Here is a 17,170-nt window from a genome sequence, read left to right as displayed (position 1 = left end):
TTTCACTACTTTGATAGATGTAGCGGATGGGAATAGAAAAAACATCCCCCCTGAAATTTCCCACAAACTACTGGAAGTGGAGGGTGTTCTCAATGTTCAATGAAGAGCACTCCACGGTCTCTCTTTTTATGCCTATTTGCAATATCTTTAGTAGATGTACAAATGTGGTTGAAGGATGTTGAAATGAATTTGTTATAGATAGAATAAGTGTAGATAAGCACTCCACGGTCTCTCATTGACAGCTTGGTCTTCTTCATTCAAGTTTGAATTTTCCGAGGCCTCTTCTCTTAGAATCCAATCCTCCAGCCTACGACGCCCATCCTTTTTCTTTGCCTCCCAATCTACTTCATTAATCTATTGTAATCTTTGTTTATCTGTTTCTCACATAATAGAACATCGTGGTCTCTCCCATGGCTGTAGGCACCATTTTCAAACCACATAAAACACTTGTGTTATCATTATACTTGTTTTAATGTTACTTTTGGACGTAACATCGAATTAGGTTCGTCAGATTTCTACACCGAGTAATCATTGAGGGGGGAGGGGGGAGCCTCCCAATCAAATGATGCAAGCTGTTAAATTCATAGCATGTAATACGTACAATAGAGGATAAATCAGCGGTAGTGTCAACAGACGAATTGTACAAGGGCCCAGCCAGTAAGATTGCTAAGACAGGAAAAAAACATGGTTTTAGTGTTGAAAAGTTGCTACAGTCTGAAGCATCAGTCTTTCAATGATTTTAAGACTTAAGGATTGATCCAGTGGCCTTGCACTGCAATCCCTGCCCACTGACCCAGAAGAAATACTTACTAGCATGCAAGCTATAGTAGAAAGTTGCCCACACTTACCCAGAAGAAAGAAAAAGATTAATATAGTTACTAGCATGGAAGCTATAGTAGAAAGTTAGCCACAATGCACTCTAGCGAAGAAAAAGAAAAAATATTAACAAAGATGGAGCTTCAAAAATCAGCTCGGGTTGTACATCTAGAGGCATTCTAAATAGAATTGCTAACGATTTCATTGTTGGCTCTTTGAATTTATGGCCGCTATTAAGAATATTGTAATCCAACTCTCTAGACTTGTTTCTGTGCTAAAAAAAGAACCACATATGCTTTCATTTCATATATTCAGTCATAGGTCAGTCGCTGAGACTCCTTTAGGGAGTTCCGAATTTTAAAACCAATATAACATTATCTTTGTTGTTGAAACAAGTGCAATCATGATTTGCATACTAACCAACCATAGGTATGTTTGTGTGAAGGTACCTATTGGATATTACATTCTGGACTTCTTGATGTTCAATATCCGTTCAAGGCTGCAAATATAGATATTCTGCCTTTTGATTTTACAATGAGAGAATAGTGCCCACCAATTTCGCTTAACCTGAAATGAAAAGATTAGCATGTAAGTTGGCATTTATATTACTTGAAGTTTAGGTCAATTAGGAACATCTTAGATTTATTTCTTAGCTTGAGTACATAAACATAAAAATCCAGAGAAATAAAGTCATGGAAGGTAAAGTTGTAAAAAACTATAAGTTGAAAATTCTTTTCACTGTCATGTTCAATTGAAGCAATATCTAAACAAGTAAATAATTCAAACAATAATGGGCATTCAAAAAAAGGAACTAAATAATAAAGAATTGAATGACCTTGTACTCATAGTAATGATTTATTGGCAAAGTCTACTGTTAGACAACAACAAAACTTTTGAGTAAATTTTTTAAAGAGGAGAGTAGTGTTTGTGTGCCATTTTTGGAGACTGAGAGGGATTGGGCTTTTGAAAAGAAGATAGAATTGAGAACTATATAGGACAGGTAGAAGAAACAATGGCTTCGATGAGTGTAAGAAGAAAGGAAATATGTATATCTAGTAGGAATTTAAACTCAATCCTTTATTAAGGGATCTTGATCCCTAAGCTTTGGTATGGTGTAATTTCTTCTTTAATCATGTAAGAGAGTGAGAGGGGGTGGGGTGGAGAGGAGAGGAGAGAAATCATGTAGAGGGGAGAATAATCTATTTTTCTTTGTTCTATTAATGAGCATGACAATGTATTTTCTACAGTAGAAATTACCAAAAAACTAAAATATTCCACTAAAGGGTAATAAAAAAGCATGTAGAGACATAGTTAGATGACATGTTTGAAATGCTCACTAGTGCACAATGTTCTACAAAATCAAACTACGAAGTGGCTAGATCAAATCCAAATCAAGTCGGGTGATGAATCGAAGGAGACATTCAAGGCAAAAAATAGTCTAATTGGATGGCTTGTGATGCAAGCTACTTTTGTTTTTTGGGTAGTTGTTCACTTGCATGGAGTTCCATGGTGGTGAGTGGAATGAATTATCAAGAGCGAATTTCTTTCCAACTGCGGGGTGATGTCATCCAAAGAATAGAAGTCATATGGTTCACAGGGGGACGTATTTTCCATTTACCATGATAAAAAAGGACAAAATTGAAAAGAATGAAAGAAAGAGAGGAAGTCAACATAAAACGGAGGCATTTTTAATAGAGAAAAGAATAATGGTCAATCTTCTTCGATAACATATTGGGGGCCTAAATGGGTAGTTATGATAGTTGCATTTTCCAAAAGTTGACTACATTGAATTCTCTATGCATTGTAGATTGTTTCTTGGTTGAATGCGGTCAATATTTGAATTTTCCACGCATTGCAGGTTGTTCCTAGGTTGCATAACCTTACGTTTCATATTTTGCTATGCTTTGTAAGTTGTTCGAAGTCTTTAATTCTAGCATGTATAAGATAAGGTAGTTGGTTCATGCAAGGAACTTTTGATTGATATGACATTTTATATTTATAAGCTTCAAAACTGGTAATTTTGAGAAATATAGAATGGAAGACAAGCCTATCTTCCCTTCGACTTTTGGGTAGTGTTAAATGCTATTTTACCATTAACATTGTTATTAAATTTATCGCCTTCGCATCCTACTTTGTGTTTTCTACCAATGTTGTAGCGATTCGTATTCGGATAGCTTTGAATTTGTGTCGAACTTGTAATAGGAGAAATAGTCATCAATTGTTTCCCGAAAGTCGGTAAATCAAAATTTAGTAGTTTTTTTATTTTACCAATTTCTTTTTTATTTTTTGAGTTTTTCTAGGTAAAGAATATTATTAATTACTTATGTTTCAACAGATATAGAGTACAAAGGAGATTTTTTTGGGTTTATTTAGAAAGGACTATCAGTCTGGGACTAGAAAGTTATGCTTTAGAAATTAGAAGATGCTTTTTGTACAAGTACTATCTACGTACTTCATTGTAAGGTTTCAGTAGAAAGTTCATAGTTACTCTTTTTGATGGACCAGTTCTATTACTGCTATGGGAAAGAAGTTAATTATTTTGGAACCTTTTACATACGAACAATTCATGATTACTTATTTTAGTGGATCTTCTTTAGTGCTTCCATGAAAAAAAAAAGTTCATGATTTTGGAATTTTTTATTTAGTGGGCAATTTCTAAAAAACTTTCTAAGATTTTCAATCTCTCTACTTCATTGTTCCAATTGATGTTGTGTTTACTTCTGATTTGCATCAGTTTTGCATCAATCTTGAGTTCTAGATAGGCAGGTTCCTATTAGCTATTTGAAGTTGCAGCAATCCTGTTCTCATGTTGGGCTCTTAAGGATTGACTATTTCAAATGGGATATATAAGACATGGGTTTTCACACTAAAGAACCAATTAAAATGTTTTGTGATAATCGTGCTACTATTCACATTGCTGCTAATCCCGTTTTCCATGAACGAACCAAACACATAGAAGTTGATTGCCATTTTGTTCGCGAGAATGTTCAAGATAGAACTAGCAGCACTCCTTATACTCGAAGTGAAGATCAGTTTGCAGACATATTCACAAAGGCAGTTTCAAAGTCAAGACTTCAGCATATTCTTTCCAAGTTGGGTTCCATTGATGTCTTTGCACCAACTTGAGGGGCAGTGTTGGAAATATTAAAGCTGGCATGTTGCCTTTCTTCATTCTAACCGTTGCAATACTATTGCTATTCTTAGAGGATTTGCTATCTCCCTTGTATGGAAGAGATTGGAAAGATCTCATGAGATATGATCGAGTATATTGGGCAATAACTTTGTATCTTCTTCTCTATATATATTGGCATCTTGTATTGGCTTTCTCATGAATAAAAGACAAAAGGAGAGCTCTCTCATGACCGTGGAGTAGGCATTGCCGAACCACGTAAAACCTTTGTCTTGTTTGATGTTCTGTGTTTTCACAGAGCATATCCGTATGCAAGAAAAACATTATTGATGGGAATTTTCTCTTGGGATTTTTTCTTTCTTTACGTGATTTAGCAGGACATGATTAATTTTGAGGGGATATCATCATAAATTAAAGCTACCTCTAAATAAAGTTGAATAAGGTTGGTTTTCAGTTAGACTAATCTCAGCCATACACAGTCAAGTGAATGGGGCTAATCTCTAGCTGACGCACATAGTGGAGACAGGTGAAGTCCACTCTAGTTCAAATTATCTTTTCCAGTGCCTAAAATGTAGGAATTATCCGAAATATTTTTTCTTACCAAACTTTTCCAAAACATTCTTGCAATCCAAGGAGCTGTTTGGATCTATGGAAAAAAGTTCTCCAGAAAAGATTTTCTTAGAAAGTTGGTTTTCCAGCATTTGGTTAACTTATTTTCCATTGAACTTGATTTCCAGATAGCAAAAATTTTCATATTTTATAGGAAAATTTCATTCCTGTGGCAACTCTTGAATCATTTTTCAAGGAATACTTTTCAAGGATAACTTTTTCCAAGAAATTCTTTTCTCCAGAACATCCTCATGGAAATGGACAAATTCCTTGAATGGAATTGATCATTTAATAGGACAAGTAAAGATCAAAATCACAACAATGAAACGATCCTAACTGTTCAATCCAAAAATCTCACCAATGAAATGAATCCTCATCTATAGTGATAGTATCCTCTATCAGATGCTCCATATAATTTATATTTTTAAGAAAGAAATGTCATTTTTTTTGTTACTGTATCTGCAGTTCATCCACTCTTGCCGTTGATCGAACTATTGAAGGTGCATGGAAAACTGGTTATGGTGGGCGGGCCCGAGAGGCCGCTCGAGCTACCTGTTCATCCTCTACTGGAGGGTAAGAGAACACCATATCTATCTATCTATGTACTGTTGGATCGGATCATGTGACTCGCGTGACCCCAATATGTGGGGTCCAAATTACGTAGATATGTGGGTCCCTAGTCGTCTACAAATAAATGGATCGGATCATGGGATCCACATGCATCTTTTGTTGCAACCAATGAAATTGCTTCTAATTTGCTTCTCACATAATTCTAAATACATTTCTTTTTCCCTTTTAGGCGATTGCGGGAATTTTCTTGAAAAGTTTCCTTGTTTGATTTCATATGAAAAAAAATGGAACTTGAATCAACACAATTAAAGTTTTATTTAGAGTGACATTTAGGCCCTGTTTGGATTGTAGGAAAATTTTGAAAAGGAAAAATATTTCTAAAATTTTTTATTTTTTAAGATAACTTGAACATTTGAACGAAAGCTTTTCAATTTTTATTTAGAGAGACCTTCTTTATGATGTATTGCTCTAAATTAGCAATAATTATATAATTTTCCTCTAAATCGTGGTAAGTCAAAAATTACCCAAGAAAAATTTCTTTCTCAAATGTTATTCTTGCAAGCTAAACAGGGCCTAAATTTACGATTCCAAAAAAAAAAAAAACAGGGCCTTAATTTATAATGACATCAGTCTACATTAACTATATCAACATTGTGGAAAAGAAAGTAACAATTACTAGGAAATTTTTTTCACTAGAAATGTTTTTCCTGCAATCCAAGCAGGGCTTAGTCTCTTTGATTAGGTTTAAGTCAGGTTTAAGGAGTGAGATTTCTTCATTTTGAATTCACAGGGGGAAAGATTGTGGCGGGAAGTCTTATAGGCCGAAAGAAAGAGACCCAAGAAATGATCGATTTTGCCGGCAAGCATAATATAACAGCAGATATCAAGCTTGTTCCAATGGATTATGTGAACAAGGCCATTGCGCGGCTCGCCAAAGCTGACGTTAGATATCAGTTTGTAATCGATGTTGGAAACACCTTGACCGCTTCATGAATAGCCCATTGATTGGGGTCGACATGATCGAAAATTCGTTGCTTTTCCTTTCAGTCAGTTCAGGAAGGCCAAAACTTGTTACAGAATAATTCTTCCCTTATTTTCACCAACAACACTCTTAGTGTTTATGATTGTGTTTTAAGAATAAGGCTTCTTTTGGAAGTTCTATAAATTATTTACATATATTCTTAGGGAAATGATATATTCGCCCCGGGCCACCTCACCCCTCTCCAATTGTATTTATGACTACTCTTTTTACATTACAAGGGGTGACCCGGGGAAGTAAATGTGGCAAATATATTACTTTCCTATTCTTATTTAGCCCATCCGCGAAATGTCGTTATAATCTTATTCGCATAAAAACTTTGGGAAATGATATCAACACAGCCATATATTAATATATGTGCTCACTATATTGTCTTCTAGTATTTAAAGTGCTCTCAAAAGGTCATTACGGTTCCCAAAAACTCTTACAAGCAATTAAAAAAGAAAAAAACAAGCTAGAGAGCATGCATAACAAAAAGTTGGTTTGCTGATATCATTTCCCAAAACTTATTGTAACACATAAAGCTTTATGGTTGGTCCCTCGCAGTTCTTTGGATATCAAAATCAAAGAATTCAATTCCGAGAGAGAGAGAGAGAGAGAGAGAGAGAGAGAGAGAGAGGTAAATATACCATGAGTGAGTGGACAATTTCTCCTCTAACTTTTCCGGCAGATCTTTAAAGTCCCTTTTGAGACTTTAGCCTAAGTAAAAAAAACCGCCTGAGGATCTTCTCCCCTCCTACTCTTCTAGGCTGATGGAAAGCCTCCGCTCTTAGACGTGGAAAAGGGCCCTTGCTCTCTTTTCTCCAAAACCAAAACAAGAGAGATAGAGAGAGTATGTGATTTTCAATCAAGAGAGTATGGGAAGAAGGAGTGCTGGGTAATTTATAATCAATATGAAGAAGTTGGAAGCTTCTTGCTTTCTAAAATTAGCCTCTAATCTTATCAAAGCTAAGCTCATCAAAACCGTCGAAGGCATGTTTCTGTTGGGTATATAATATAACCCATGTATGATCTAATATAAGCCCAATAAGATAATGGCCCGGTGTAGTGGGCCTACATGGGCTAGAGTCCATTAACCAGTCATCACACCCAAGGTATCTAATTTGGAATACCAAGTTTGTTGCCTCCAGCCCCTATATATATAGATACACTAGGGTTAATGACTGGTTAATGGACTCTAGCCCATGTAGGCCCACTACACCAGTCCATTATTATATTAGAACATACATGGGTTGTATTATATACCCAACAATCCCCTCTTATGTTCTACATATAGCACAATCCAATAGATAGATAATGTGATGTTCAGACAAAATATTGAATCATCCATCGCACCATATCAAAAAAGATCTGTAATCCAATTGAAAACAAGAATACTTTTAAGACTAACCATGAGTTTTAGAAATAATCCAAACTCAAACAAGAGCAGTTTCACGTGTAAGCGAACTATTTTTCCAACTGAAAAGAAAATAATAGTCCCCACTGCTCTATAAGGATTCACTCATCAAGTAAGTCATCCCCATCAAAATCCAGATCGAGGCAATCTCCTCCATTTTCGCCAATTCTTATAAATTACCAAATATGAATTTCATGAAAATGAATCCAATCATTTGTGTAAAATACAAAAATATCTAGTTCTACCAGAAGAACTTAGTACCATTTCATATTGGCTGAAAAACAAATATCAATAAGCATCAATGTCAAGTTTCATTCAAGAACAAGACCTAAATAGTTTCTTTTGCAAAGAACCATTCACTAGTGTCAAGTTTCAATACAAGAACGACACCAAAATAATTTATTTTGCAAAGAACCATTCCATGTTTCCATTTGGAATGTTACAGCCATCATATCCGAATTGAGTTAAGCTGTATCATCGAGTTTGGAATGAAACAACCTTTCCCAAGAAGGACATGTCATCAAATGTGGAATGACATAAAGACAACTGTAAACATCATTGAAATATATAAGTGCTTATCTTGGCCAAGAAAGGGAGATTCAAAAAATTCAAAATAACATGGTGTAGGTTAAGACATGTCTACACAGTCTTTAACCCAATCTCCCCCACAGTTTTGAATATTCGATCTTTGTTCAGTCCCTTCGTAAAAGCATCGGCCAGATTATCCTTCGATCTCACATCAACCAAAGTGATAATACCTTGTTCGATAAGATAATTCAGCGTGACATGTTTCAGCCTGACATGTCTCCTCTTACCATTAAAGAGTGAGTTCTTTACAATCGTAATTGTAGCTTGATTATCACAGAACAAATCTAAAGAGTTAATCTTTAAATGGGTTAATGGAATATCCAGGATCAGATCTTTTATCCACTCTGCTTCATCTCCTGCAGAAGCTAGAGCATAAAGTTCCGATTCCATAGATGACAGAGCTATACAAGTCCGTCTCTTTGACTTCCATGCAACAGCAGCGCCACCCAGTGTAAATACATAACCACTAATAGATTTACTGTCTCCTAATTCTGAGCCCCATGATGCATTAGAAAATCCTTCCAGGATAGGAGGTTGGCCATTATAACATAGAGCATAACCTTGAGTACCCTTAAGGTATCATATCAGCCTCATAAGGGCATCCCAGTGCTCATGGCCAGGATTACTAGTGAAACGACTCAGCATGCCAATTGTAAAGGCTATGTCTGGTCTAGTGCAACTCATCGCATACATGAGACTACCAATAAATTTAGAGTAATCCAACTGATTCACGCTGGCTCCTTTATTAGGTCTCAGCTTTTTGGTATAATCAAATGGTGTCTCAATCGGTTTACACTCACTGTATCCCCATGTAGAAAGTAGTTTCTCAATATAATGGGCTTGGCTAAGAGTGATCCCTTGCCTATCAAAACTTACTTTCATACCAAGAATGATGTCTACCACACCAAGATCTTTCATGTCAAATTCGTTAGCCAACATTGATTTCACGTCACTCACTACAGAGAGATCGGAACCAAGAATCAATATGTCGTCTACATACAAGCAAATAATTGCAACCTTATTCGACACAGAACGGAAGTAAAGGCATTTATCTGAGTAACTGGTCTGAAAACCAAAGCTCTTTACTACCTTGTCAAATTTTTGATGTCATATTTTAGGTGCTTGTTTAAGACCATATAAAGATTTGTTTAACTTACAAACTTTGTGCTCAAAGCCTTCCATGACAAACCCTTCAGGTTGGTTTATGTAGATTTCCTCTGGGAGGTCTCCATTAAGGAAAGCCGTCTTTACATCCATTTGATGCACAACATATTGCTCAATAGATGCCAAAGCAAGAAGAATTCTTATCGTAGACAAATGACATACCGGTGAGTAGACTTGCTTGACCTAATTCCTCTAACAATTTCTTCTACACCTTTTGTCAATGCAAGAATGTTTCCATGTTGTGAATGACACTTGGCCAAACTTTCCAAAGAATGGCTTATGCCCAGGGCACCTAAGAATGGCAACATTCTAACATTCTACCACTTGGCCGGCGTGGGCTTTCACATTGATCGGCATACTTTATGTGCAACGGTTTTTCTTACTATTCCATTCAGTGAAGATAAAAGCAACGGATAATGTAATCATTGGATTAATTCTATCCAATAATATCCCCATGGCCACAAAGCTACTATCCCCACCAACATGATTACAGTCAACCTTATGGTCCACTTTATATCTTTTATGGGCACTTTGCTTGTTTTATAACATCCATTTATGTGCACAAAACTAATTACGGAGCAACACATAGTGTAAAATATTAGAATCAATCAAAACATATTGTGATCACAACACAATTGTCTGAATCTTTATGTAGTCTCCCACTATCCAAAGCCGGTATGCTTGTCCACCAACCTAATGCATGCAACACGCTCTTTACCGAGCTTCGATGGCAAGCCTTTGGTCATGGAGTCTGCCGACACAAGTGCAGTGCTTTTGTGTTCCACAAAAAATTAAGATTTTGAACAATTTTCCTCACAACAAGTCAAACTACATTGACCCCTTAATTTCTTGTTCTTGTAACGAAAAACCGCAATGGAATTATCACAATAAATTCTCATAAACTTATTGATAATTTTAACAGCTTGATGTCTTGAGACTAAATTCCTCCATCACAAGGCATAACAAAGGCTTTGAAACAAACAATAAACTCTATTTCTTCAGTGCAAGTAACTTTCTGTGCCAAGTTGACATTATTCCTGTAAGTTGGGCGGATAAAGGGATTTGGAGGCACAACGAAAGGCTTGGAAAGGAACTATTTCAAAACTTTTTAATCCCTTAATCCTTTTCCCAAGATCATAGTTACCAGATTCACAATGGTTGTCAAAAGGAAATACGGGAGATTAAGAATCTATACTAAAGTGATTGTTCGACTAACAGTCTCTGTTGGATCCATACCCCAGTAGCTTGGCTTCTAATCTTCTCAAGATCAATGGGCCTTGGTCTTGATAGATGAGACTCACCACAATTACATGCAATCTGGGGAAATTGTTGACAGTTGCTAGTTTCACCAATTTATCCTGGGCTTGATAAAAGAGATCCCTGTTCCATCAATATAATCCTCCCTCATTTTTATCCATATATAACCTGAACATATGCAAGAAGCATGGAGAAAAACTGCTGGTGCTTCTGTCAAAATTAAAATTTACATACTTAGGATTATACTGCCTATTTTAATTGATTGTATGCCAGCTACATCCATTTACTTAGAACCATGCACCTTCAACCTAGCATAACATACTTCTGTCTTCTTCTGTTATTTTCATTTTTTGGTATGAAACTTGTGCTGGTATCATGCTTTCCTCTCTATATTTACACCTCTTCAATTGTTAGGTGAACATAATTTTGCATCACAGCTATGAACCTAGGCTTTCTCCTAAAAGATATGTGAATGGTAGTTATCCTTTCTCTACTATATTCATAATGATCTATTCATACAAATTCGAATCTATCCCTCATATTTTCTTCTAGGACGAAAGTGTCAGTCTTTGATATTGTGTGATTCTCCGAGAAATGTACATTTCCACAACTTTCATAGCTTCGATAAATAGTTCTAGTCCTCTTGCATTTTTTTAAATGTTATCTCCGTCTTACTTTCAGATTTCTCATATTCTTCTTTTTTGCAGTCTGTCAGATTATACATATGGTCTTGTGGCTGAGGCATTGAAGAAGTTAGTTGCTATTGCTCCCATTCATTGCCATTTATTTATAAATGCGCTAGCAGTTTCTGTGAAAAAATTGTGTAAATCTGCAATGAGTGAATTGCATAGCTTCGGTGAGGCAGAAAAGGCCCTTCTGAGCACATCTTCAACCGATGGGAATGCAATCTTGAGAGTTCTACAGGCATTGATCTCTCTTATTGCGTCATTACTTGAGAAGAAAGTTCCTCAGCTTCTACCTTTAAAAGAGTATAATGACAATCTTTCTCAGGTTTGGGACATAAATGCTTTTTTGGAGCTACTGTGGATGGAGTTGAACTTTTGCACAAGCAAAATAGAGAGCTGTTCAGATTCTGCATCTGATTTTTCTACTGTATATGGGTGCTCTGCATCCACCAGCATTGGTGTAATAGATCGACTTCCAGCAGGTACCCAGAATATTTTTCCATACATAGAGCGCTTCTTTGTAACCTGTGAAAGGTCACATCCTCGGCAGTCAGTTGTTGGCCATGACTTCAGCACTGTCAAGACTTTTGATGTTGAAGATGCCACAAATTCTGGTACGCAGAAATTATCTGTGAGCCATGAAAAAGCTGATGATAAACTAATTGCTTTTGTATAGTTAGCTGAAAAGCACAGTAAACTGTTAAATGCTTTTATTCTGAAAAACCCTGGGTTGCTTGAGAAGTCATTCTCTCTTATGCTGAAAGTCCTGCGTTTTATTGAATTTGATAACAAATGGGCTCATTTCCGATAAAAAATAAAACACCAGTACGATCATCATCACAGTCGTCTAAGAATTTCAGTGAGAAGAGCTTTTGAAGATTCATATAATCAACTGCAGATGCATGCCGCTCAAGATCTCAAGGGCTGGTTGACTGTTCATTACCGAGAAGGTCTATGGTTCGAGTCCGTATAGCCCTATACATTTTTGCATCTTTGTTTGTTTTCTAGGGTCATTTTTGACAAGGGTGCTCTACTTTTTATGATCATGGGCAATGAATCAACATTTTCAGCCAAATCCCAACTCTGTTTATCAAACAGATCACCTTTCTTACTTCAAGTTCATTGGGAGAGTGGTATGTGCCTTCTTGTTATATTCCAATATTTATATCTAATTCTTTCGTTTCCGTCCAGGTTGGGAAGGCTCTATTTGATTGGCAGCTTTTGGATGTTCATTTCACTCGATCTTTCTAGAAGCACATTCTCGGGGTTAAGGCTACCTATCATGACAGTGAGGCCATAGCTTTTCAATGTGTTGATCCCTCGGGATTTGATATTGTAGGGAATCACACCAGGTAGAACTCGCCCCTAAAAGCTAGCCGTTAGAGGGAGGGTGCCCATTCCCTTATAACCCATCCACATCCATTTCACATGTCCAATGTGGGACTATTGCTTTTGCGTGGAACCCCAATAGATATCTATCTTGAACGATGGGGAACTAGAAATAATTGATTAGTGGACTTCCAGACATTGATTGTGAGTTCTACATATTTATGTTTGAACATTGAACTCTTAATTGAAAGGATTTATTCATGTTTATGCATTCAATGTCCAATCATGAAGTTGCTTGCATTTTTTCGGAACATGCATGAATGTGCCCATTAAATTATCTGCTATAACTTGTTGATCACACTATCCTGAAGGTCACACTATCCTGTAGGACACATGAATGTGCCCCTTACGCCAATAACTTGTATACACTTTAGGATGCTCACCTAAGGTTTTAATTTTAAATTATCCAATTCCACTTGAAACTTGTTTCAATGCAGACCAAGATGACTCCGATGGGTAGAATCTTCGGTCAAGAGTGAACAAAGTTCTATAAATCACTATGTTTTCATGTAATAATCCGTAGTTGTGGACTATGAATCCTCTTCCATTTAGGTCTTTTCTCCCCTATTTTCCTCCTACGTGGAGTTTTCTCTCCATTTTTTAATGTGATCTAGTTCACATCATATGGTCTTTATTTTATATTTTTTGAATGGCAACATAAATTTTTTTAGGACCAATTACCAATGGGGGACAAAAGTTAGGTGGAATTATCAACAGGACCCATGCTTTTCAGAAATTATCAACGAGGGACAAAAGAGGTCTTGTCATTAAAAGCTGAATGAAAATGCCCTTTTCTTACGCAACATGTTTTGCTTTTCCACTTTTCCCTCTTCTCTCTTCTTTCCCTCTTTTTTTTACTTTTTCATTTTCAACTTTGTATTTTTTACCTTACCAGTCATCTTCTTCATCATTTAGCCACCATTAGAGGCGAGAAAGCTCGAAAACTTGAAACGTGAACTCATTCCCATCTATCTCTCTATATCTATAGGTTTTGTTTTTTGTTCGTTTTAGGGTTTTGCATTTCTCCTTCTCCCTTTCAATGGAGGATGAGGAAGATGAATCGTAGGGTAGAAAGAAAAAAATGGTGAAAATGAAAGAGTGAAAAAAAAACAGCAAGTAAAAACGTGTTCATAAGGGACTTGATAAGCCCATTCGGAATTTGGTAACTCCATTTTGATACTGGATAACCCCAAGCCCAAAGACTTGAAAACCCCCTTCCAAAACTCTAGTGCCCTCGACTAATTCTAAGGGACTTGATAAGCCCATTCGTAAATTGGTAACCCCATTTGATACTAGATAAACCCAATCCAAAATACTTGAAACCGCCTTCCAAAACTCTAGTACCCTCGGCCAATTTTTAGGGACTTGATAAGCCCATTCGGAAATTGGTAACCCCATTTTGATACTTGATAACCCCAATCCCAGAGTCTTGAAAACCCCAATTGAAAACTCCAGTACCCTCGGCCAATTTTCAAGGACTTGATAAGCCCATTCGGAAATTAGTAACCCCATTTTTTTATACTAGATAACCCCAATCCCAGAGACTTGAAAACCCCCTTTCAAACCTCCAGTACCCTTTGCCAATTTTTAGGGACTTGATCACCCCATTTGAATATTGGTAACCCCATTTTTTATACTAGATAACCCCAATCATAGAGACTTGAAAACCCCCTTCCAAAACTCCAGTACCCTCGGCCAATTTTCAAGCACTTGATAAGCCCATTTGAAAGTTGGTAACCTTTTGAGAGTTACTAACCCCCTTCCATAGAGTTAATAAACCCTTCTGCTACAAAACCCTCTGCCTATAGCAACTCTTCTAATGGCATTACAATTATGCTCATGATAGAAATAACAAAAGAAATGGATATTGTTTTCATTAAATGTGCTTCATGTATTACATCCCAATTTGTGTATTACGAAAAACAATTTAAGTAAATCAAAAAATATGTAGCCATCCACTCATGTATTACATTAACTTTTTCTTATACAACCAGTTGTCTTCCAAAAAAGTGAGTGAAGCCATCCATGCATTATCTCCGGAACACATCCTCAAATACAAACCGCTTAAACCCTAAACAAAGATAAATCAGAAATAGAGGAATGAAAAATAGTGCAAAACCCTAAAAAAAGAAAAGAAAAACAAAACCTAGATACAAAGAGATAGATGGTAAGAACTCAACATTCAAGTTTTCAAGATTTGCCAGCAACAATGGTGGCTGAACAAGGAGGAAGATGACTAGTAGGGTAAAAATCAAAAGGGTGATAATGGAAAAGTAAAAGAAGAGGGAAGAAGAAAAAAATAAGGTCAAAACGTGTAGTAAATGCCAAAGGGCATTTTCGTCCAGCTTTTACTGACAAGACCTCTTTTGTCCCTCGTTGATAATTTTTGTAAAGCATGGGTCCTGTTGATAATTTCACCTAATGTTTGTCCCCCATTGGTAATTGTTCCATTTTTTTTAAACAGAAAAGGGAAGGGAAAAACCTAGGTACCAAGAATGTCAGAGTAAACCCCAAAATAAAGATAAAATAATATTAAACATAACTTAACCATTCAAAAAAATATGGGATTTGCTAGGGTCCATCGCAAAAGGCATTTAGCGGCTGGTCTGTCGCATATCAGACCAGCCAACTCATGAATAAAGACAACAACTTTTGTCTCCATTGACGAGGTGGGTGTCTGACATGTGACAGACCATCCGCGAAATGCCTTCTGCGATGGACGCCAGCAATTCCCAAAAAATATATATTAAACATAACAGAGTGATGGGGAAGAAAATAAAAACTCTCTAGGCCCTGTTTGTTTCAGATTATACAACAAGTGATGGTGATTATGGCAACCGATTATGCCAAGCATCAATTATCAACATAATAAGTTGCAACAAAAGTGACTTCATCATCATTTCATAAGTGATCATGATACACTTACTGTATTGTTAAATGGCTAAATACCCTTCAATACGTAATAATTTGGTTATTTTACAATGCATTTATTAAAGGATGACTATTTTCACAAGCGCACTTCTTACATGCAATAAACAGAAAGCAGACAATCATTCTTTGGGGATCATAAATCCACCCAATCAACAAAGAAATTTGATTATCAAGTGATTAAAATTTTTAATATGGCACTTGGAAAAGAGACTTAATTAATCTCATGTCCGGGGAGATTTCCTCAAGAACAAGAAGAATAGAAGAAAATAGTTGTTTTCATTCATGCCCAAAAATACTACTGCACTCTATTCTCCTATCGAACATAGAATTCAAATAAGAAAGCTACTAAATAAGTTCCAGCTAAATATAGAAAATAAAACTGTAAAAATACTCTTGCTGCATATAGGATAAAAAAACTGCTAAAAATTTTCCTGCTGCTGCCACGTTCATATCATTCCCTTCCCCTTCAAAACGACCTTGTCCTCAAGGTCTAAAATCTAGAAATTGTTGTTGCAAGTCACGCAAGTATTCCCATGTGGCGTCCTCTGGATAAGTGTTTGACCACTAAACAAGGACTTGAGTCACTGCACGATTTCCCCGCATAACCATCTTCCGATCCAAGATAGCCACCGGCTCCAATCGTACCCTACCTTCGTTATCCACATGGGGCAGATCAACCAGAGCCACTGAATGGCTTCCTAACTTCTTTTTCATGAGCGAAACATGAAAGACGGAATGAATGCATGACCCTTCCGGCACCTCCAACCTGTAAGCCACCATGCCAACTCGTTGCAAGACCCTGAAAGGACCATAATAGCGTGAAGCTAGCTTCATATTCTGTCGTACTGCCACCGTTGTTTGGCGAAAAGGTTGAAGACGTAAGTACACCCAGTCCCCAACTTCAAATTCGCGCTCAGTTCTATGTGCATCTGCGAACTTCTTCATGCGGTTTTGAGCTGACTGCAAATTATGCCTCAATAGGCGTATGAGGGCATCACGATCACGAAGGGATGTATCAGTAGCGGCAACCACTGCATCACCTGGTACTTAAGGGATATATGTAGGAGGGGGTTGGCCATATATTGCCTCATAAGGAGTAACCTTAGTAGCCGAGTGAAAGGTCGTGTTGTACCACCATTCTGCAAGCTGTAACCACTTGACCCATTGTCGTGGCCGATCACCTGTCATACATCGCAGATAAGTTTCTAAAGTACGATTTAAAACCTCGGTCTGGCAGTCCGTTTGGGGGTGATATGCAGAACTGAAGCACAACTTAGTACCATGCAACTTGAAGAGTTCCTTCCAAAAAGCACTTGTGAAAATTGGATCACGGTCACTAACAATTGTCGATGGCATCCCATGTAGACGAAAGATGTTATCCATGAACACCTGAGCGACGTCGAGAGCTGTATAGGGTGAGAAAGAGCCTGGAAATGACCGTACTTACTGAGGCGATCTACCACTACAAGTATAACTTTCTTCCCTTGCGACTCCGGAAGGCCCTCAATAAAATCCATCGAAATATCTGTCCACACTCGCTCTGGAATAGGTAGGGGCTGCAATAAACCAGGAGATGCAACATTCTCTGATTTAGT

At 37.0% G+C, this 17,170-nt stretch overlaps 1 protein-coding gene and 1 pseudogene across 10 annotated transcripts in view; one reads left to right on the top strand and one right to left on the bottom strand.

The window, feature by feature from the left end:
- The window catches only part of LOC143851990 (putative disease resistance protein RGA3 pseudogene), a 39,995-nt pseudogene that overhangs the window by 6,480 nt on the left and 16,345 nt on the right, over positions 1-17,170 (bottom strand). For 6 of the 8 annotated variants that reach the window (XR_013236585.1, XR_013236586.1, XR_013236584.1 and 3 more), the window contains one exon: positions 15,833-17,131. The exons of 1 other annotated variant lie outside the window; for it this stretch is intronic. The product of XR_013236585.1 is annotated as a putative disease resistance protein RGA3 pseudogene, transcript variant X2 (transcript). Of the gene's footprint in view, positions 1-15,832; positions 17,132-17,170 lie in introns of those variants that run through there. One more of the 8 variants, XR_013236589.1, reaches the window with a different exon arrangement.
- LOC143851404 (E3 ubiquitin-protein ligase UPL1-like) lies at positions 8,754-12,775 on the top strand. 2 transcript variants are annotated; one of them, XR_013236316.1, is made up of 3 exons: positions 8,754-9,476; positions 11,277-12,212; positions 12,447-12,775. XR_013236316.1 is itself a non-coding variant. In XM_077360823.1 (3 exons), exons 1-3 carry the CDS (start codon positions 9,409-9,411, stop codon positions 12,464-12,466), a joined length of 681 nt encoding a protein of 226 aa, XP_077216938.1. In that variant the 5' UTR covers positions 8,754-9,408; the 3' UTR covers positions 12,467-12,775. The 2 variants fall into 2 exon arrangements, 1 of the variants encoding a protein (XP_077216938.1); XM_077360823.1 differs by having other exon boundaries at positions 11,277-11,869.

The sequence above is a fragment of the Tasmannia lanceolata genome, unplaced genomic scaffold, assembly GCF_043159265.1.
Source record: "Tasmannia lanceolata isolate RefF3 unplaced genomic scaffold, GAP_Taslan_0.1 ptg000018l, whole genome shotgun sequence".
NCBI lineage: Eukaryota > Viridiplantae > Streptophyta > Magnoliopsida > Canellales > Winteraceae > Tasmannia > Tasmannia lanceolata.
Note: the sequence above shows the minus strand (reverse complement) of the source record. Positions and strands in the feature narration are given on the sequence as shown.

Excerpts from the sequence above, each read along its gene's own strand:
- LOC143851404 (XM_077360823.1), top strand. The coding sequence starts at position 9,409 with ATGCACAACATATTGCTCAATAGATGCCAAAGCAAGAAGAATTCTTAT. Across the intron at positions 9,477-11,276 it reads CGTAGACAAATGACATACCG|TCTGTCAGATTATACATATG; the intron begins GTGAGTAGACTT and ends TCTTTTTTGCAG. Across the intron at positions 11,870-12,446 it reads TGAAGATGCCACAAATTCTG|GTTGGGAAGGCTCTATTTGA; the intron begins GTACGCAGAAAT and ends GTTTCCGTCCAG.